Genomic DNA, 22,670 nt, shown 5'->3' with positions numbered 1-22,670 from the left:
CATTAGCAGGAGTCAGTGATTTTCTACCTTCTGGTTCAAGAAAATCTACAGAAAAGGCCATCTGTTCTAAAGAAGTTGAAATAACAGATCACATGATTCAATAGAGTTTGCCTTAAGCTGTTGTTTATATACTAAAATAAGCAAGTTCCATTTTTGGAAAACAAGAATCTCTGTAATTAGTTTGAGATTACTTGGCCTTATTTGCACTGTAAGTATCTAGAGTTGCTCATCATGGTTAGGAATACAAACAAATAAAATATTCCAGGGTGGACAGTTTGTGATCTCATTTATCTGAAACATACTGAGGATCACTTAATATTTTTTTCCTCTCTTTGCTGCTGTCTAATGGTTATTTACATATTTGAAGCTTAAATGCAACCTTACTAGAATTACACCGTCATCTTTTTCTCCCTTTCCTCAATTTGCAGTCCAATCCTCCTTGTCGTTCAAGAAAAAAGAAAAAGACAGTTACTGTGTTATATAGTATTTAGCTCTGGTTTTCTCAATTAACCTAGTATTTTAAATTCACATGATAGAATGGACCATAAAGTTGTGGTAGGTTGATTGATTGTGTGATAATTACATACAGTTTCACTTTGACTAGCCTATTCCATTGTCAGCTAACATTATCATATGGTACAATGTATGAATCCTAGAGATGGGTTGACAATTTTTTTACTACTGGTTTCGGCACGCTCACATGTGCACAACACTTCTGTGCATGTGCAGAAGCGTTCGGGCGGGTGGGCAGAGCCTCCCACTGCCCCTATTACCAGTTTGCCGATCCGGGCCGAACCAGCAGCAACCCACCTCTGGTAAATTCACATAATTAAGGTGCAAGGAGTCTTGGCTATTCAAGATCTGTCTTGCCATCAAAATTGCATTGCCCAAAGCAAGGAAAGAAATACGGTAGCTACACTGCATTGATTCAGTATTTTTTTCCCAGGTACTTTGTCTTTTAGATTATACTGAAGTTGATGTACTATTGTACATCAAATTCAGGCAGGATTTATAATAAAGAAATGTCAAAGATTTTAATTAATGCTCTTGCATGACACTAAACAATCAAAATCCAGCCACTGTAAAAAAAAATTCATGCTCAGAAAATCTTGGAAGTTTTTGAAGCACATTTTAACTACTTTTTAAAACTTTGAACCTCTTTTCCCATTATTTTAAATTTCTTGCCTATATAATTGGAATGCCTGCAAATAACAAGACTACTAGAGTAGGGAGAAAGAACATAAAATTCCACTATAAGATGATCTGAGTTAAATATGTTAGAATATCTAATTTCATTACCACATCATGTCACTGCCGTATCAATGCTTTTGAGAAGAATAAGATTGATATAAAAAATCTCCAAGAAATCTCAAACCGTAAATCAAAACTTACCCATTATGATATAAATGAAAGAAAACCCAGATAGATGGTCTAGAATTTCTTTGAGTTTGGGGATAAGATAAATGTAATTGAAATTAATTAAAGAATAATATTACATTTTGAGAGGACATTATTTTAAATTAATTTACAGAATACTGATATATATCAAGGCTGAGACTTTCATTGTACAAATTACAATTACCGAATGGAGTTAGTTTTCCATTTTTTAGATTATTTGCTATTTTCTCTTTCTTTGAACACTGGTTGATATAAGGCAGTTTTAGAATACAGCTCCTTTTTGTTCTGCATTTTCCAGTTATTGTTTGATCCTTTAAACAGCAAGTATTGGGATTTGTTTTTAATATCTGCACATAATTCCACAATAGTGGGATAGAGAAAGAGATGGATAGACAGATAGATTTGTGTTGCAAATTTAGGAATATGTTCAAACTCAGCTCTTCCAATGAAGCATTAGTAGGCTGATTGGTGCCATTTAATTGGAATGTATATATTATTAAGGTGTTCTTATTATGGCTGATTTTGCTAACTTTTTAATGTTTCTCTGTGTTTTAAGAACATTTATTATAGATTTTTAAAATCTGTTCAGCATCATTAACCACAGGAGATCCTGTCGGAGTAAGTAGTATACAAGTTAAAAGAATGAATGAACAAATACAATATTGTTATAAAAAACTAGATTCCTATGCCATCTAAATACTTAAAGATTGAAGGCTGCCAATTCTTGTTGCTTTTGAATCTGGTCAATTTATAAACAACCCAGAATTATAACACTAAAGCTTTGTTCATGTTTGCAATCCTATATGTGATGCCATGTTGAGAATGTCTTCCAGGTTCACCCTGCCTTATAACTCTTGGCACAAGCTTTCCATTCTTTGCCCCTGCACTTCCTTTAAAAAGAAACAGTCATTTAGGATTAATCATAAATGTTTTGACAAAGTAAAATGGAGCTAGTTTCTCCTTAAACAGATGAAAGCACTAAAGTACTGTTGATAATTGCTGGCAATTGCTGAACTTTACTCCACTGCAATGTTCCCTTAAAAGGAAAAGGCAACTTTGGAAATGTCTTGTTTTGGAATCTAAACAATGATGCATTAATCCTGCCTTGGTGCTCTTCAAGTGCAGCTACTCTGCTGGATTTGGACCCAGAGAACAAATGATTTAGATATTATTAGCCTATACCAATAAATTTATTTAAAAGGGCTGCAAAACTCTGCAGACGTTGGAAAAGAATTTAAATTATGAATTTGTTTCAAGAATAGTTAACAGTCAAAAGTTAATAAACAGTACTTGTTTTCTAATAAATGAGAATAAAAACTATGATTGGATTGACACATCATGTGAATCGTGTTTTGCAGAACAATGGTTTATTGAATAAGCATAAATCATGCTTTACAAACCACAGTAGCTGGGTTCATGCAACCAAACCAAACTAGGACATTCGGGTGTAGTGTGACTCTTCAATCTAATCATTGCCACTTGAAAAGGAAACAGAACAGAAAAGAAAAGAACAACAGAGTTGGAAGGGACTTTGGAGGTCTTCTAGTCCAACCCCTTGCTCAGGCAGGAAACCCTATACCATTTCAGACAAATGGTTGTCCAATCTCTTCTTTAAAACTTCCAGTGTTGCAGCATTCACAAATAGTTTAGAGAAATTGTTTAACTCTTTTCTCCAGCCATTTTTTCCAACATTTTTTCTTCCTCCTGAGGATATTAAAAACAAAGCAAAACACTTCAATGATACCAATGGATTTAAAGCGAAACTCTTCTTGAGGAATTTTACAAAAGATGTTGGTAGGGGAGGTGGTTTTAGAAGTTCTGCCACTTCCCAGAGATTCCTAACCATGCAAACTATAAATTTCACATAGCACACAATTTTTCTAAAGATTGGGTGTACACTGCATGATAAAGAGAGAAAGAGAGAGAAAATACCCATATATGAGATTTGCACAGTTTAGTCCCACAGGATTGTGCATAACTTGGCCAGAATCAGTTTATAAGCTCACTGGGAATATTTACAATATCTCTTGTGCAGCTCCCTTTTGCTTTGAAGAGTCCAGCACAAGAATATGTGCATTGGTTCTCAAACTTGTTGGTCTTAGGATCTCTTTATATTCTTAAAAATGATAGAGGGTCCCAAAGAGCTTTGGGTTATGTGTGTTGTATTGATCATTCCTCATTGTATTAGAAATCACAATTGAGAAAATTAAAATATTTATCTGGCTCCTCAGACCAAAATCTATGAGAGTATAGCCTTCAAGCAGTAATTCACGTAAAGAATACCAGCTTCTTCAATGTGATGCTTTTCAGATTAAATATCATCTGAACGGCCTCTGAAAGCCCTCTAGCAAAACTGGATTTCAGAAAGCACCGAATACTGGAGTTTATCTACCTGCTTTGTGTAATGCAGTTCTAGGGAAAGTACCTGCTTCAGGTGACTTACAGAGTCAAGATGGTGATTCTTCTCAACATAACTTCTGTCAAGATGCCATTCTATCTGCATTTTCTGGCATTCCTAGCAATATTTTCATTTTAAGCGTAGCTATTAGTAACAGAAGCAGGTAGGTGTTTTCTGTTTTGAATATCAGAGATAGTCTCCTTGTGTTTTTATTTAGATCATGGGTGCCAAATTCGCGGCGCCATGTTGCTGTCACGTGATGTATTGTGACATTTTTCCCCTTCGCGGAGCTGGGGTGGGTGTGGCCTGCACGTAACACATCTGGCCTGCAGGCTGCCAGTTTGACACCCCTGATGTAGGTAATGTCCAAGACTTATTAGTTATAGATTACAGTCAATTTATGACTGTAATCGAACCTGCAATTTTGATTGTAAGCTGTGACAGTTGTAAAGTAGGTCACCATGTGACTTTGCCAGATTGTTTTTGCAGCAATGAATGCTGCCATTGTTAAGCGAATCCATTATTCACTATGAAGCGGGTTTGCCAGAAACTGAAAGTAAACAACAGTTTCCAACAAAAACATTGTCAATGCGACTGTGGGATGCTGCAAACTGCCATAAATGCAAGACTGGTTGCTGAATGCCCAAAATGAAGTCATGTGATCACGGCAAGGGTAGACATTGGAACTTCAAATCTGGGTTGTAATTCGCTTTTTCAAAGTCTGTTGTAACTTCAAATGGTTGCTAAGCAACCAGTTATAAGTGGAGGACTAGCTGTAGTTGTAGATTTGATAGACTTGAATAACGAAAAATTTCTAATTTTATCATTAAATGGTTAAAAAAACATTTGACAACGTATGTAGCAGTGGTGGGTTCCTCCCGGATCGCACCGGATCGCGCGCGCTCCCTTTCAGCGCTCCACCTGGCTTGCGCGCTCCCTTCCGGCGCTGAAACCGGAAGTACAGTCTTGCCCCGCCCCTGGCGAAGCAACGACGCCTGCCTGCGCTCCACCAGCTCGGCTGGGAACGGAGATGTTTCCTCAGCGGAGCGGAGCGCCTGAAAAGTCTTTTCAGGCGCTCCGCTCCGCTGAGGAAACATCTCCGTTCCCAGCCGAGCTGGTGGAGCGCAGGCAGGCGTCGTTGCTTCGCCAGGGGCGGGGCAAGACTGTACTTCCGGTTTCAGCGCCGGAAGGGAGCGCGAGAGCCAGGTGGAGCGCTGAAAGGGAGCGCGCGCGATCCGGTGCGATCCAGCAGGAACCCACCACTGGTATGTAGACTGTATACACTTGCTGTACTAAACAGATTCGGATTTCCCCTGGAATTCATAAAATGGATCAATGTATTATATAGGTCACCCACAGCTAAAATAAAGGTTAATTATTTTGTCCTACTTTCACACTATTTAGAGGACCTAGAGAAATGGACCTAGAGACGTCCACTTAGCCCTTGCTCTTTAATATCTGCATGGAAACCTTGGCCTGTGCTATCGGATGATATGGGGAGTTCTACAGAGTAGTGCATAACTCAGTTGAATACAAATGCAAATGACATTCTTTTGTCTTTTGTCTATTTCTCAACCTCACATTACAGGTAGTCCTCAACGTATGACCATAATGGAGCCCCAAATTTGTATTGCTAAGTAAGACATTTGTTAGGTGGATTTTGCCCCATTTTATGACCTTTCTTGCAACATTTGTTAAGTGAATCACTGCAATTGTTAAGTTAGTGACACAGTTGTAAAATGAATCTGGCTTCCCCACTGACTTTGCTTGTCGGAAAGGTGATCACATGACCCTGGGACACTGCAGTCATAATAAATATGAGTCAGTTGCCAAGCATCTGAATTTTGATCACGTGACCATAGGGATGCCGCAATGGTTGTAAGTGTGAAAAACGGTCAAAGGTCACTTTTTCCAGTGCCATTGTCACTTTGAATAGTCACTAAGCGAACTGTTGTAAGTTGAAAACTATCTTTACTATGGCAATGTTGATGCAAATGAGAGATGCCTTCAGTAAAATAGCAGGATACACTATTAACTGGTCCAAATTGGAACTGATGTTATTTGATGAAACTTTGCTTACTCATTAATCAGTTTAATGAATATCAATTCCATATTTGTACCAAATTCATTACATATATAGATATGGGTATACCAAAACTCAGTTATATGTAATAGAAATAAAATAAAGAGTGAGGTTTCTTTAGATATCGATAGATGGGAATTATTAAACTTCACCCTATGGAGAAAGATGAATGTTCTCAAAATGAATGTTATTCCTAGATTAATTCACATTTTGAGAAGAAGTTCAATTCATAAATCTGGAAAATATTTTCAGAAAATAAATTCTTTGTTTAGAAAGTTTTGATCTGGTTCTATCACCTTGGCTTGGATGTCAGTATTAGGATCGAAGTACAGACAATGGGAGAATATATTAACTTCTATAAAAAGCGTATCAATGGACCTCAAATTACAACTTACACAACAACAAATATTTAGAATTTATTGACTCCATATGCAACAAAAAATAATATTTAGAATTTACTGGACTCCATGATGTCATTTACAAAAGGACTGTAAAAAATAGAGGCCTGGTGGTGCAGTGGTTAAAGTGCCGAATTGAAGGCAAACTCTGCCCACAGCCTGACGTTCGATCCTGACAGGGTTCCAGGTTGACTCAGCTTTCCATCCTTCCAAGGTTGGTAAAACAAGGATCCACATTGTTGGGGGCAATATGCAAATAATGCTTACATTGCAAACTTCCCAAAGAGCACTGCAAAGTGCTATGGGGTGGTATATAAACTTAAATGCTATTGCTGTTGCTATATATGCTCTCGTAATAGCTCAGCTAGTACCAAATGCAAAAAGGCTACACATGTAATGTCAGCTTTCTACATCTTGCTGTCTTCTTCTTTCAACTGAAAGGTGTCACTTGTTGAGTGATACTCAATTACATCTTGTAAACCATTCAGATGCTGTGATAAGAAAATACAATATGGAGAATCCTTGATTCAATACCATGTAGAAAAGGCATGCTACACAACCACTTTTGGGATACCACGTGTGCAACATCTAGCAGCTCTCTTGCTTCTTATCTTCAATAAATACCTATTATGATACACTGTATTAGCATGCAAAGCTGAATATTTAAATATAGTGTAGAATTTGTTGCCTTTACATACAAAAATATGATGTTCAGCAAAACTTGCAACTTTTGTTCCATTCACACATGGACTGTGATAGAATAGGGCTATATATATATATATTTCTTTGGACTTGAAACCCAGAGATGCTATGGGGGATGTAAGGACATCTAAAACCAATTAAACCAAACATATAGTTTCCTGGGATTGAGAGCAGTTACTTTATGGAGTTACAGATAGGAACTATGCATCTTTAGCTGCGGCACTACCAGAGCCTTCAAATTCGAAGTTCAGCACTTTCCTATCACAGAAGGCCCTGATTTACAAGGGTATGATAAATAGCATGTCCAATAGAGTATGCCATTGGTGATAAAGCTAGACTTTTGTCATCTTTTGTGGAGGTGTATGCAATTTATATCATTCTCTCTCTGTCAGCCAAATGTCCCAATTAGATAATCAGCAAGATTACAAAGAAAATCTGACAGCTTTGTATTACATCAGCTTTTATAGAAGACAGACAGAATGAATATATATCCCTTTAACATCAGACTAACAGAATGCCCCAATAATTATAACAGAGACAATTTAAAGAAAGGGTTTGCCAAAAAGGGAGCCAGTCAAATAACAGGGTTTGGGAAGTTTCTTTGACCTTAGCGAGAAAGCACTGGGTTTACCATTGTACTAAGGCAACATTATTTTTAACTGTGGTGGGATGATTTTGCCTTAACTGGCTAGGTTTTTACATCACACTAAATCATAAGCCACAGCTTAGAAATTTGATAATGACTGTGTTCCAAATGAATCAAGTCACCATTTTTAATCATTATTGTTGAATAACCCAGGATTGATTGGTTTTATGTACCATACCACGCCAAAACGAACCAAACCAAACCACTTAAAGCAATGTGTAACTGAGTTCATAATATGACTGGCTGTGTTATGAAAGAAAAGTGGATCTGAAAGCACAGTGTATACCACATAGCAGGATAACACAACTGTTCAAATGAAAATGGGAACACAGAGACTCTGGCCCTGCAAATGTAGGCTAAGACCAGTGGTGGGATTCAATTTTTTTTACTATCGGTTTTGTGGGCGTGGCAGGGGAAGGATACTGTAAAATCTCCATTCCCCCCTCACTTCAGGGAAGGTTACTGCAAAATTCCCATTCCCTCCCGATCAGCTGGGACTCGGGAGACAGAAAATAGATGGGGGCGGGGCCAGTCAGAGGTGGTATTTACCAGTTCTCCAAACTACTCAAAATTTCCGCTACCGGTTCTCCAGAACTGGTCAGAACCTTCTGAATACCACCTCTGGCAAAGATCCCAGATTGAGGCCGATTTAATTCTACTTCAGTTATTTAATGATATAGAAATGCTTCACCAGACAATTTTAGAATTGTGACCTAATTAATAAATGTCTCAGCAGATTACAATTCCTGGTTTGGTTGCATTCAGAAAGTAAATAAGGATGGTCTTGGTTAATATTTCGATGGGATTTCTCCAGGAAATGTCTGAGATGTAGAATAGATAGAAAAATAAAAACAAATAAAAAAACCATTGGAACAAAAAAAAATGGCAAACCAATTTTCCATCAAAATCAAGAGTTAAACCTGACTTGAAGGCAATTTTAACTTGTTACTAATACCGTAGCAGATTTCAAATCTATGTGTTGTTGCTAGCAGTTCAGACTTATTAGTTGCATGCTTCCTTTGGGAAGCTTCCTTTTATGGTCCTTTTTACCACAGCAAGGCAATTCCCAGGCTGCAGTTGACTCATGTCTTTGGACTTTCTGATCAGACACAGTGTAACATTGGCAACAGCAAGTTAACATTGAGTTCATTGCTTTAACATTGAGATTTTTAAAAGTTATCTAATGTTCTAGATCCAACTCTAAGGAATTCTGACTCTCCTTTTTATCATAAGGAAAAGTAAATATGGTCAAGTGAGATCTGCAATGAATTGTCCAGGTGTGTTCACACCAGTGGTGGGTTCCGGGCGGTACGGCTGTACCGGGAGTAGCGGGGAGACGCAGCTACCGTACTGATACAGTGGCTCATTTGGCCCACCCATCTGCCCACGTTCTATGAGCATTTAATACCACGACCGGCCCATTGCGCACGCACACGCGCAAAGCATGCGGTGCCCGTGTTACCTCCGCCGGGCAGCTGGGTGTCGCAGGGCAGTGGCATGTGCAGGCCCGTGCAGAGCACATGCCAGTCTAGGACGCCCGGCCCCATACGCAGCATACCGGCTGTGCCAGGATCCAGAACCCATCACTGGTTCACACCTTTGAAAAAGGAATGTTCCTGCATGGGAACATACCTATCCAGCTATGCTCTCCTCCACAATGCGTCATTTCATCCTTCATCTTCCCCATTTTGTTCTTTCCCAAATGATACCATCCCTTGGCTTCTAATCAAGCATTTTTTAGAGAGGACTACTCCCTCAATTTCCACTTCTACTTCAATAGCTAGCAAGCAGCAGTGAGCAATATCAACTCTTCTGAACTGCAGACTGCAGTTAGGATAGTGGCTCCATCTGGCACAATATCTATTACTTGCGATTCCTGGACTGCATTGTTGTATCTCCCAGCCCCCTACCACCAAGTTAAAGGACCCTGGATTTTTGTCCTGAGTCCTTAACTGTAGTAACTGCAGTTCTGTGGGGGACCGATTTGTCAGAAGTCTTTAGAGCCAACTTAGAAGACTTTTTCCCATGTTCCTTTTAAATCTACATATGTGCACTTCTGGAATAATGATATGGTTTGCCTTTGTCACAGAGACTTAAATCCAAGACCTGTGCAATTTAAAGGCACTTCCATGTTGTTACTGCTTCCAGCCTTCAACCCTTCAAAAGCAATGTGAGCTGATCTTCAATTATTCTCACACCCCAACAGTTAACCTAAAGAACCATGTTATGTGAAGAGAAAAAGGAACTCTGAAGAGCAGTGTAAAGTCAGAGTTCCCACCAGTGAAAAAACTTCCTGCCCAGGAGTTCTTTGGAGCTGTAATCATTCAAGAGAAAATGCATATAAAGCAACAGAGCTAATAGTAAATTGACTTTTCTCCCAAGCCCTCTCAGAAAAAATAAAGACAAATAAATGAAGACAAATAAAGCCACAGTGGCCAGCAACCTGGAGAGGGGGAGGCCATGATCTCAATAGACTTTAGGTGGCCAATAAGAAGTGGATAGATTCCTGCCTCTTATTATATAATCCCTAGACTTGAGACCAAGGAATTCTTAGCCCTACAACAAGTTTTGTATCTTAAGAATACCATTTTCATACTGGAATTAAAAAATTATAGGTTGCATCCGTAACAGACTGGGGAGAAGACAGAGTTGACGTGATGAGGACATGTTCCTTAAAAATGATGACTGCATTTACTACATGCTTGGTAAGCTGGTAGATAAAGAATACCCATACAATACATTTCTACTTTGTGCAAGTCTTGGTCTTTCTTTCCCCAGACATTATTTTAAGCTAGTCCATTAAATAACCACACGGAAGACAGAAAGTGATGTCCATATCTCACTATACTACTGACTACCCCAAAACATAGTATCACATGGATAAATTTGGACAGCATTCTTAGAAATATAATTGATAACTCACCTGGGAAAGAATTTTAAAAAAGCAAGAGAGAAATAGTATTTGCCTCCCTGCCTTCTCTTTGGCCATATGGTGTTCTGGCTGACATCTCAACAAATAGGAATTCAAGTATAGGGCAGAATAAGAATGCAGCATTTCATTCTACTGCCTGAATTGCAGCATGGACATGCAATTGTAGAAGCATGGTGAAATGCTTTTATTGCTGACATTATCAACCAATGTACTAGACTAAAATGTGGTTGGCTAATTTGTGGTTCAGTATAACCCAGATAATTGCATTAATAGTAAACCATGGTTCAATAAAGTACGAATTGCCATGTTTTGTATACAAACAATGTTTTTCATTTACATAATAGGTTAAGGCTTTAGTAACTACGGTAAGTCATGATGAGTATCAACTGAGTGACTGTATGTGTTTGGAATCTGGGGAGGGGGGAGAAGTTGGATGAGAAAGTATGAAACTTTTATTCTTTCAATTGCCACAGATGTCCACCTCTTTTCCAGGAAATAGCCCCTGGGGTTTTGTTATTTGCAGTTATAGCTTTTTTTATAGGCTGGCAATAACTCACTTGAAACTGGGGAGAGGGTTTTGACCTTTTGGTTATGAGGGGCTTGAGGTTTTGATCTTTTGGTAGGAACAGAAAATAAAGGTTAACTAATGCCTTGTGAGCTGATTTTTTTTTTGGCTCCTTGAGTGTGAAAGTATCATAAGGACACTCATTTCTATTTTGGGTTGCCTATAAACAGCTTACTGATCACCTATGGTTGTCTTAACGTTCAGTGAAAAAGGTGACATGTTATCTAGTTAGAATATAACTAAGTTTTGAGATTCAAGGTAGAACCTACTTCTTTTTCTCTGAACAGTACAAAGTTCATCAGATTCATGACCATATATGTTCCAGGGGTTTTATGATTTGAACCAATTGATAACAAAAAAATTTAAGGTTAGACAAATTAAGCTGGCCATAAATCCAACAGAGATTACTTGAAATAAGGGAGAAAAATATATGCCCACTCCAATCTGTAGAATCTGCTTTATCTTCTACTTTGGCAGCTAGTTGCTTTTACTGAAAAAGCTGTCATTATTAAATCAAAATGTGTTGAAACATATTAAGCAGTTAGTAGGCATATTGCTTGTTAAGTGTATCTTGGCCAGGAGATCCAAGGATTCAGACTCTTTTCCAGCTGTAGACTCATTATGGTCTAGATCAGAGGTCTCCAACCTTGGCAACTTTAAGACTTGTAGACTTCAACTCCCAGAATTCCTCAGCCAGCAAAGCTGGTTGAGGGAGCAAAGCTGGCTGAGGAATTCTGGGAGTTGAAGTCCACAAGTCTTAAAGTTGCCAAGGTTGGAGACCCCTGGTCTCGATGTTACCTTTCAACTCAACCCACTCATCACAGTCTTTACTACAGGTAGTCCTCGACTTATGACCACAATTGAGCCCAAAATTTCTGTTGTTAAGTGAGACATTTGTTAAGTGATTTTTTTCTCCATTTTACAACTTTTCTTGCCTCAGTTGTAAAATGAATCACTTCAGTTGGTATGTTAGTAATCCGGTTGTTAATCAATTTGGCTTCCCCATTGACTTTGCTTGTCAGAAAGTTGCAAGAGGGGATCGATCACATGACCTTGGGACACAGTAATGGTCATTAATATGAACCACCTGCCAAGCATCTGAATGTTGATCACGTGATAATAGGGATGCTGCAAAGATTGTAGCTGTGAAAAATGGTCATGTCACTTTTTTCAGTGCCGTTGAAACTTTGAAGGGGCACTAAATGAACTGTTGTAAGACGAGGTTTAATTTAGAGGTTTACTTGGTTTGTGTGCTGTGGTGATGCTGTTTGTAGTAGTCTATTCATTGTTTTCTGAGATGTTTTGATGTGTGGTAGTGTTATCTTTTTCATAGCTTGTGTTATTTGTGCTGTAGAGGCTTAACAATCAGGCACTGAATTCCTTATTTCCAGCAACTGCTATTCAGAAATATAATGTCTCTAAACCTGGCAACGCCATTTAGAACTATTATGACTGCTAATTGTTGACAGATCTACTATGCCTCTAACTAATTTATCTAATCCCATTTTTAAAGCCTAGATTTTGTAGGACAGGCACAGTGTTGACTGTTAGCAGAGGAATCAAATTATTTGGCATAAAGAGAAATTAATATGAACTAGAAACAAGTGGCTGTGCAACAGTTTAGAACAGTGGTTCTCAACCTGTGGGTTGGGACCCCTTTGGGGGTCGAACGACCCTTTCACAAGGGTCGCCTAAGACCATTGGAAAACACATATTTTCAAAAAAATATGGAAAACATGGAATAATTTTATGGTTTGGGGTCACCACAACATAAGGAACAGTATTAAAGGGTCGCGGCATTAGGAAGGTTGAGACCCACTGGTTTAGAAGATAGCTACATGCATATTGAATCTCATCTTTAAACTTCCGCTTTCCCTGCTGTTATTAAGGCATAGCTTTGTACAGTATCATCATTTATCTGACATATTTATAGTACTGTTTTTATACATTAATTACCTTCTATATGCAGAATAATGCACATAGCTCTAAATCGAGTCACAAGACTGCATTCCAGAGGTGGTATTCAGCAGGTTCTAACCAGTTCTGGAGAACCAGTAGCGGAAATTTTGAGTAGTTCAGAGAATCGGTAAATGCCACCTCTGACTGGCTCCGCCCCCATCTAGAGTCCCAGCTGATCAGGAGGAAATTTTGCAGTAAACTTCCCCTGGAGTGGTGAGGGAATGGAGATTTTACAGTATCCTTCCGCTGCCACACCCACCAAGCCACACCCACCAAGCCACGCCCACAGAACTGGTAGTAAAAAAAATTAAATCCCACCACTGCTGCATTCCCTTGAGGTATTAAAATAACTAGATATGGTCAAGACTCTAGATGATCATGACAGAGAAGCTCAAATAATCAAGTGCTAATAAAGCTGTCTCAGAGGCTATTTCTGCCTCGTTATAACTGGTGTGTATTTGTGTAAGCAATAGCGCATAACTGGGGAGAATCCAAAAATAATGTCACTATTCAGTCTTGATCAGATTCATACCACCTAGGACTGATTTTAAAGCACCTTCAGAAGATCAACCTTATCTTCACCAAGCTTACTAACTTTTTGTTTGAAATGGAGCAGAAATTGACAAAGTTGAATGAAATATTAAAGTGATCAGGATGCTATGGGCACCTCTATTACCATTATGTCCACACAGAAACTATAACTGAAACTTCTGGTAAATTAGTTGGCTGAGATAGCTCTCTGCCAAGCTATAGAACAATAACAAAATACTCTACACTCAATTTTATGCTGAAAATTAAATCTCTTCCACTTCCAAAAAAAAATCAAATATAATAAAGGATACTAAGCTACAAGTTTTGCATCCAACTTCTTGTTTCTGGCAAGCTGGCAAAAGCTGGAGGATGAAGTATGGCAGATATCCCCTCCGAAGATCCATTTGGATTACCCAATTATAGCCGGCATTGCATAGCAGTGCTGTTGCTGCCGCCAAGACATTTGCAGCTTAGAAACTCTCTATTTGCACAAGGTCTTGTAACTGCAGCAGTAAGAAGCTAAATTTAAGCACACTTAAATATGCACAAATATCAGATGATTGAATGGGCTTATGTAAGCAAATTGGTAGCGTCTTATAGAAATGTGCTCAGCCTTCAGAAAATTATTATAAAAATGGGAGCCAGGATGCTATAGAGGTTAAAGGATGAATTGGTACTGGAAAGATTTAGATTCTAGTCCACACTTAGCACCGTAGCTCGGTGTGGATGGTTTGGGGGCCAGCCACCGTTTTCTCAGCCCAATCTATTTTACAGGGTGGTTGTCATACTGTCATAGGGAAAAATATGAGGGCAGAGTACAGTGTATGCTCTGTTGAATTCCTGAAGACAAAGTGACAAACAAATAAAGTTACTTATATAGAATGTCAATTATCTCAACAGTTTCAATTGCATTCTGCATTCTGGAACGGCATAAGGAAACATGAGAATGAAAAGGCATCAGTCTTTCCTTATGGAAGAATGCAGAGAACTTCTGGGACCAAGTGATTTGTTTTCCCCATATAGTGAAGAGCTATGTGGTGTCATAACAAACTTGGCCCTTGTAGCCCTCCTACTGCTGCTTTCAGATGTGTTAATCCATCTGCTACTAACAAGCCTGAGGCAGAGAAAAGGAATGAACAGGATATTTTTTCTCTTTCTCTCTAGAGACAGAAAGAGAAGAGAGTCAGCTCAGCAATATCATTTTACTGTAAGATGATCTAAAAGACCAGATTTACTACACTAGAGAGTTTGACCACTGGCCAACTAGCTTTGTTTCCCACAGTTCAACCTTACAGAACAGAACTTCACAAAGATAGTAATCCTCACTCAGAGAGGCCTGACGCTGAACAATGTTTTAACATGTGTAAATGTTAATAGAGATCTGTCTTTATCTTACCTTGAGAAAGCTATATATTTTGTTACACTCTGACCCATTGTATAATGTTAAAAACAAAATATGTGACATGAGGTAATTTATTTGGATGTGTTAATTGAAAGATGTTCAGAGATGTCCATTTTCTCAATTTGTCAAAGGCTTCTACAGTGCTTCAGTCATTAAGTGGAAGCTAATTCTTGGCCACAATGTCTAAATTCATATTGAACTACTTGTGTACTTGCACAGTATTTAAAAAGTCCTGCTCCAGAGAAAAGGTTTTATGTTGTGAGAGAAATATAAATCCTCCATAGCTTTCAAATTATCTATGAGGAAAACATTGCATATTTTTATTTTTTTTCTAAAATTACTTATTTCTTAATATAGCAATGTTTATAATGTGCAATTATGAACTCCATTAATAAACCCATGTAGAGCCTTTGATTCCTAATTTGCAAGATTCACTCCTGTGTCATTTAATCTACACAGAGAATAACTGTTCACCAACAAGTAAAGCAGTCTATTCCAAATTGGTGCCCCCTAAATGTGTTGGGGGCACCAAATCCTTAATGCCCAATCACCAGGCTAGATAAGATTGAAATAAAGAGAATCATGCCATAAATCTGTGCAAGCCTAAAGTTTTCTGGGGGTCTTTCTTATGCAAGAATCAAAGAGCTTGTGACTCACCAAAGCAATGGCAATTCACTAACCTCTTGGTACTAAAAGCTTAAAGAACCCATTATTACCACTGCTTCCTGAAATGGCAAAATCAAGCCACTTGCTAGCTATAATACACGGTATACATAACACATAACATACATAGCTTCAGTTCATCTTAGCGAATTACAAGTTCTGAAGGGCAAATGTATGGTGTACTTTACTTTCTGCTATGTTTACCAATTTTCAAGTTCAAGATGCTTCCTGCTGATCTGTAAAATGAGACAGAAAAAAATGATCAAGAAAGATCATTCTATTGAAATACCATAATTCTGTTATTATTGCCCTAGCCTTCTTTCCAATCAGCCACCAAAATGAAATAGACTGGCATGCATATTTTTCAAGTCCCCCCCTCCTATAAACAATTGAGTTGGGATAGGTTGTTAACAAGAACTGAATTTGAAATTATTTTCCCAGTTCCTGATAACTAAAGTTGTTACTTTACATTTGCGTAATATATCAAACCATCAATAAGCCTCTGTCTTTGGTTAAAGAGCTGTGGGAATGGGAAAATATGTAGTGAATCTGGAAGAAGGCATGATCTCTTTCACCAAGTATGGTAACTTAGCATATTATCCAAACATGGCACTAAGTCAAAGTAAAATAGAACTGCAAGGAGATAAGCTTTACAAAATACATTAACATTCTAGCAGATTTTAGAGAAATAAAGGAAAACATTTTTGCATAATGTATTTCTGATAAATGCTGAGTTTTTAATATGCTTTTGGAAGAAGTCAACTTGTATCACACTTAAGGAGGAAAAACCCATACCATCTGCAAAGAAGTTATTCTTCGTATCTCTCTGCCAAATTTTACTTGGTGACAGCTGCAAGATTCACCCACTTGCAAGACAAGTTGGCAGAATTCTCAAATCTTAGACATCTACATCTGAGACAAAATATACAGCCCACTTCTTTTTCATCATTTGGTGTATGCATCTATTGTTGCGTTCTCATTACATCCCCCCCCCCCGGTAACTCAACCAATACATTAACTAATGGCCTAACCAAATCATGGCTGTTAAATTATCTGGTACTCTTCAACTTACGACCGCAATTGAGGCCAGAATTTATGTTACTATGGAAGAAATTTGTTGAGTGAGTTTTACCCCATTTTACAACTTTTCTTGTCACATTTGTTACATAAATCACTGTAGTTGTTAAATTAGAAACATGGTTGTTAAGTGAATCCGTCTTCCCCATTGATTTTGCTTGTCAGGAGATCACAAAAAATAACCACATGACCCTGGGACACTACAACCATCACAAATATGAAACAGTTGCTAAGCATCCAATCACATGACCATTGGCATGCTGCAGTGGTCATAAGTGTGAAAAATGATCATGTCATTTTTTTCAGTGCCGTTGTAACTTTGAATGGTCACTAAATGAACCATTGTAAATCAAGGACTACCTGTAATCTATGCAATACAGGTAGTCCTGTGTAATACCTGTATTCTGTACTCAAGCAAAAAAAGTAAATGCCCTTAGATTATTATTTTTTAGCTTGTTCCATTTGGGCCTGTGTTCCTAGTCCACCACGTGAAGCCTCTGCTTCATTATGCTTATGGACAGAACCAGCCTTGCTTGTTCTGTTAAGGTTCTGTTTTTCCTCCAGGGATCCCTTTAGTACTGCTTAGATTCAGCTCCTCCCCATCTACATTTCTACTTAGTGCTGGGTAAGCAAGTGTGGTTGCTGCTGGCAAGACAAAGTTCACTGCTGTAGCCTCACCTCTCAAGGAACATAACGTAAAGCTTGGGTTTGTGTAAAAAGCTAAGTCAAAAATGTATGGTTAATAAGCTACTGTATGGTGAGTGTTTTGAAAGAATTTAGTCAACTGTGATTTATGTAGTTATCATAGGTAAATAAAATATGGTTTGGCCCATTTATAAACACAGCATAGAGCTTACCTCCCATCGTTCCTTGTCAGGTGACCTGACATATAGACGGGACTTGAACAAAACACTACTCTAAAATGCATTTGTCTACTGATATAAACCCAGACCATGTAACAGCTTATTTTCATGTGGTCTGCAAATGCAGGCTATTTAGTAAATCATAATGCTATAACAAAAAAGCATATTGTAGAATTACATGGGTACTTATCTCACTTTTCCCCCCTAGACTTCAAAAGGATTGGAAATAGTATCATCACTCTACCCCATGGTTTTTTAAACAATGAAATGCTAAACCTCAAACAATTAAAACACATTTTGGCTTTGCATACTATGTAAACACATCCCTTATAGCGTTTTGGTGTTAGCTGCTGTAAAAGGCAAAGAGAGTAAAATAGTGGTTGGATTGTTTGATAATAATTTATTAAATGTCAGAATAGACATTTAGCATGTCCAACATTCTAAACTGTAAACTGTGCCTTTACAAATCTAATCATTGGGTTAACTTATGCCACCAATACATACTGTGATTTGTTTGATTCTGACCCAGAGTGTCATGTGAACCTACCGGTAGTTTTGTGGTTTTCAAACCATATTTAAGGCTTAGCATTGTGGCACAGGGCTACTCAAACTTGTTCAACAATTTATCATTAAAGTAAATTATGACTTTCACAAATCCAGCAAATGTGGGTTGACCTTCTCCATCTTACCTCTTGCAGTAACTAAGCTCTTAGATATAATCGGCACAGCCACAGAAGCATGAAGACTGGGACTCCCAATATTGTAAAGCTACAACCAGAAACAGTTTTGGGGTTTCAACCCAACCTAACAGGGAACAACTTTCACTTCCCTACATGAGACAATTATCTCCAAGTTCAGGAAACTAAAAAACTGCTCTGTGACAGCATTTACTCATGTTAAAAATGTTGTATCATTTTGGCTGTACACAGTAAATGAACTTAATCATCGTGATTGACTCAATTAACATGATGAAACAAACATGATATAGCAAGAAGTGTAAACCCATTCATTGTTTTATTCAGCAAACTTTAGGAAAATGTTTATTGCAATGAAAAGCAATAAATGTATACCTCAATGCAGCTTAATAAACTTGATTACACTGATCAAGTTTATGAAAAAAGGATGGGTGTTGCATCTTACTGTGAAAAAGCAATCTTTTTCTTTTGACTTTCTGATTAGGTTTACACATTGCAACCACCACCCCTCCCAAATCTGGTGTTTTAATTTAGCAAACTGCATAATTCTAGTCGTAGTTTACAGCTAGCATTAATCCACTTCCCCTTATACCAATACACCTTTCCCCCAAAGCAACTTACATCCGTTGACTGTTCCTTTGGAATAAATTTCTTGGTCTCCTTTTCACGGTGGCTGAGCGCTTCCTCTCGATTGTACTTGCCACTCAATTGCTTGTCAGTTTTATCTCTCTGCTCGAGGCCTACCGGAATACTCCCATCTGTATCAGATGAATCCAGTTCTTTTTCTAGCTCCTCCATCTCTTCTGGAGACAAAGTAGATAATAAATTGTCAATATCTGGATCTTCACTGACTTGCCTTCGATATTTTGCTACTTTAGACATCTTGGCAGGTTGCAAGAATACACTCTATATATGTGTATCTATCTGTACTTGTGTATATATTAAAAAGCAAGCTTAAAAAAAAACAGAGTTGGGATTTCTGCAAAACCAGGTTCTTTTTTCTGGTACTGTAGAGGTGTTGAAATGTTACATGTGAGAAACCAAACCCCCTTTACAGCTTGGATTATAATGACTATGCAGATGTAGAGAAACTGGCCAATGAAAAGTGACAACAGTTCAGCCAAGCAGAGGAAAGCCAATCATACAGGAGAGGAGGTGGAGCTGATATCCATCAGAGGAGTTTGAAACTTGAGGACATTCCAGGGAATCTTGAAGTGCTGCATGACCAAATTTAGTCTTGAACTTTTAGGTTTTTAAAGGCAATGAAAGAGAAACTTGTACATTTTGTAAAAAAAGAAAAGCAAAACAAAATTCCCTAAGCTGCAGGCTTGTTGCATGGATGCAGAAATGAAAACAAAATCTCTTAAGTGTGTATATCAACTGCGCACACATCTACAAATGCATCTCCTTGTTGGCATGCAGTGTCTTATTTCACTTCTCTCAATAATATGTAAAATCAAAATAGGCCTGAAGCTTTCTTAATTTAATAAAAGATTCAGTTTGCTGAAAGCAGCATATCTTCTACTTTTCCACTGAAAATACAGGAGTTTTCAATTTGATATTTCTTTTGAATGTTACACAAAACAAATGAGTATGATACAGCACACTTTCAATACATAGGTCATTTAAAAAGTACCCAACTCTCATCAACATGCAGTTTAAAGCTAGATAGAAAGCCCATCAGATTTTCTTTCAAATATATTTGCATAATTGCTAGTAAGTGGAGAGCTAAATATAATAGGATGGATCTTCCATTCTAATCTGGGAGATTTTCAATAAAAACAGTTCAGTCCTTCTCTGAAATGTCTTCTGAAGATCTTACTTTACTAGCAAAATATAAGGACGATAAGGATGGTAATTTCTGAGTAGTTCTGAAACTATTAGTGGAAAGTTTTTATTCCTTGGCTTTTATTTCAAAAACTCACTAAATGCCACAATAGCATTATTGAAAATTGTCAGGTTTTAAATTAATTTATTTTTACAAAATGAAATTCCACTATGGTATTGAGCAAGTACTCCATTCATGAGCATTCCAGGTTGGGGAATTCTGACCCAAATATTTCATATCTTTTATTATGCAAATAATATGGAGGGTTCATACCCCTTGTTCTGCTTTTTCTGCGATTCACCTTCTCCATCTCCTTTCATCTGCTTTGTAACAGCTAGGATTCATATTGGAAGGTATTATCTAGAAATGAAAAACTAATGCTTGCTTCATTGTTTGACATTTACATTAAGTTTTATCCAGGTTCAAACTTCAAAATAAGCTAGCCCAATAGCATGTTGGAGAGTATCACCTTTGGGGTGGTTGGTTTGCATCATAATTTATTACAGTATTAATGATATTTGAAAGAAATAATAGACTGATGTCAAAATAGAAAAATGTAATTCCAAAAATGCTACTTATATAATCAAAACTGGATTATGTCATTAGGAAACATAACTGAATGAACATATCAAATTAATTATCACTGTATGAATGCATGCTTATGTTAGTTAAAAATGTGTTTTCAAAGTCCACATTACCAGGCCCTGTGAATTTTAGTGCAATCTAATAATTGCCAAAGCAAAGTCAAAATTTATTCTTTACCTAAGTTTTTCTCCCATCCTCCTCAGGTCTTTCCTAAACAAAATTTGTACAAACATTGCACTCCATCTGCTGACAGTCGCTATTATTACACATGTAAAATGTTATATGATGTAAATACAGTGCAATATTTCAACTTCGTGTTACTGTAAATAAAAGCCTTGCTGACCTTCAGTTCTCTACTTTTGTTGAACTAGATAGATTTTTCAGGTGTGATGTTGTTACTTTGCTTTTAGTTTCACTATTTGGGGCTTCTTCAACACAATGCCGAGAAGGAAATGTGGTAATACAGTTTGTATCTTTTCCTGACAAAAACATCAGGAATCTGGTAGCAATATTTCCAACTATTTTTTTAATTAAAAGGCATAGGTCTTAAGCTGCAGCTCATTACATCAAATGGATGAAGTGGCTTGATTGATGTAGGGTTAAATTGGAGGGGGGAATTGTTAAATAATAAGGTAGATACAAATTTGTCTCACATACAACCTGTATAACTAACTACAGGTGGTCCTTGACTTACAACAGTTCATTTAGTGATCAGTTACAACAGCACTGAAAAAAGTGAGTTATGACCAGTTTTCACATTGCACATTTCACGCTTGCAGGATTCCCATGGCCATATGATCAAAATTCGGACGCTTCACAACTGATTCGTATTTATAATGGTTGCAGTGTCCTGAGGTCATGTGATCCCCTTTTGCAACCTTCTGACAAGCAAAGCCAATGGGGAAGCCAGGTTCATTTAACAACCATGTTACTAATTTAACTGCAGTGATTCATTTAACAACTGTGGCAAGAAAGGTTGTAAAATGGGGCAAAGTTCACTTAACAAATGGCTCGCTAGTAATAGTAATTTTGAGCTGAATTGTGGTCATACATTGAGGACTACCAGTACTTTCCCTTCCCTTCATCCCTACATCACCCCCATTGAAATCTTAATGAAATTTATTAATAAGAGGTACTAGCAGAAGAGATGCTAAAGTTTTTTTTGCCACCATACACTAATTTGGCTCTCCTTCTACAATGTATAGTCTTGATTCATTTGATATGCATCATCAATCTCCAAAATAAAGCCTTTGACAGAGGTAGAAAAATCTGCACGCATCTCCATGCTCAAGGAATGTTCTTTTCATAGTTCTCTGCAATTCACTCCTTATGTTGGTATGCAAAGGGCAGTCCTATTTAGTCATAAAAGATCCAATTACCAGATGCTAGGATCTCTCTCCAACACGGAGACCACTCTTCAAATGTCATTACTATACTGTACATTTCTCGCCTCTTGCTTCCTAGATGAAGTTTCAGTGAGGGCTTTTCATTATTCTTGTGACGGGATAAAAACGCTATCTCAGCAAAGGAAACATGGCCATATTTGGGTTTAGTTGTCTTGAGCTGGCCCAATTCACATGTGCAAATAGGCAGAGATCAGAGGCAGCAGAGGGATATGGGGAAGAGTGTGCCAAGGGGTAGAAAGAGGCAGGAGGAAGAATTTGCAGCTTTATAATTTTTCCATCTTAAGCTCTTTGTTAGACACTGCGCTGTTACAGTGCAAATAATACCACAGTGTTCTGGGGGAAATTTCTTCCAACAATTCCTTTAGTGCAACATCTTTATCTGTGTGCTGGAGATTATGTAGTCATTAAGTAGTGTCCATCTGTAAGTCATGTCCATCTCTTTGTGACTCAAAGGACCATAGTACGCCAGGCTACCGTATTTTCCACTGCCTCCCAGAATTTGCCCAATTATACATGAGATATACACGTTCAATCAATCA

The 22,670-nt window shown here is 37.8% G+C and overlaps 1 protein-coding gene across 1 annotated transcript in view; it reads right to left on the bottom strand.

Annotated features, from left to right (window-relative positions):
* The window catches only part of LMOD1 (leiomodin 1), a 29,551-nt gene extending 10,194 nt beyond the window's left edge, over nt 1-19,357 (bottom strand). The window contains exon 1 of the mRNA XM_081947565.1: nt 18,934-19,357. Within this exon, the coding sequence (XP_081803691.1) occupies nt 18,934-19,194 (261 nt within the window). The 5' untranslated portion in view covers nt 19,195-19,357. The remainder of the gene's footprint in view (nt 1-18,933) is intronic.
* Between the last annotated feature and the right edge of the window lie 3,313 nt (nt 19,358-22,670).

The sequence above is a fragment of the Natrix helvetica genome (assembly GCF_964273705.1).
Source record: "Natrix helvetica genome assembly, chromosome: 3".
NCBI classification, from domain to species: Eukaryota; Metazoa; Chordata; class Lepidosauria; order Squamata; family Natricidae; genus Natrix; species Natrix helvetica.
Note: the sequence above shows the minus strand (reverse complement) of the source record. Positions and strands in the feature narration are given on the sequence as shown.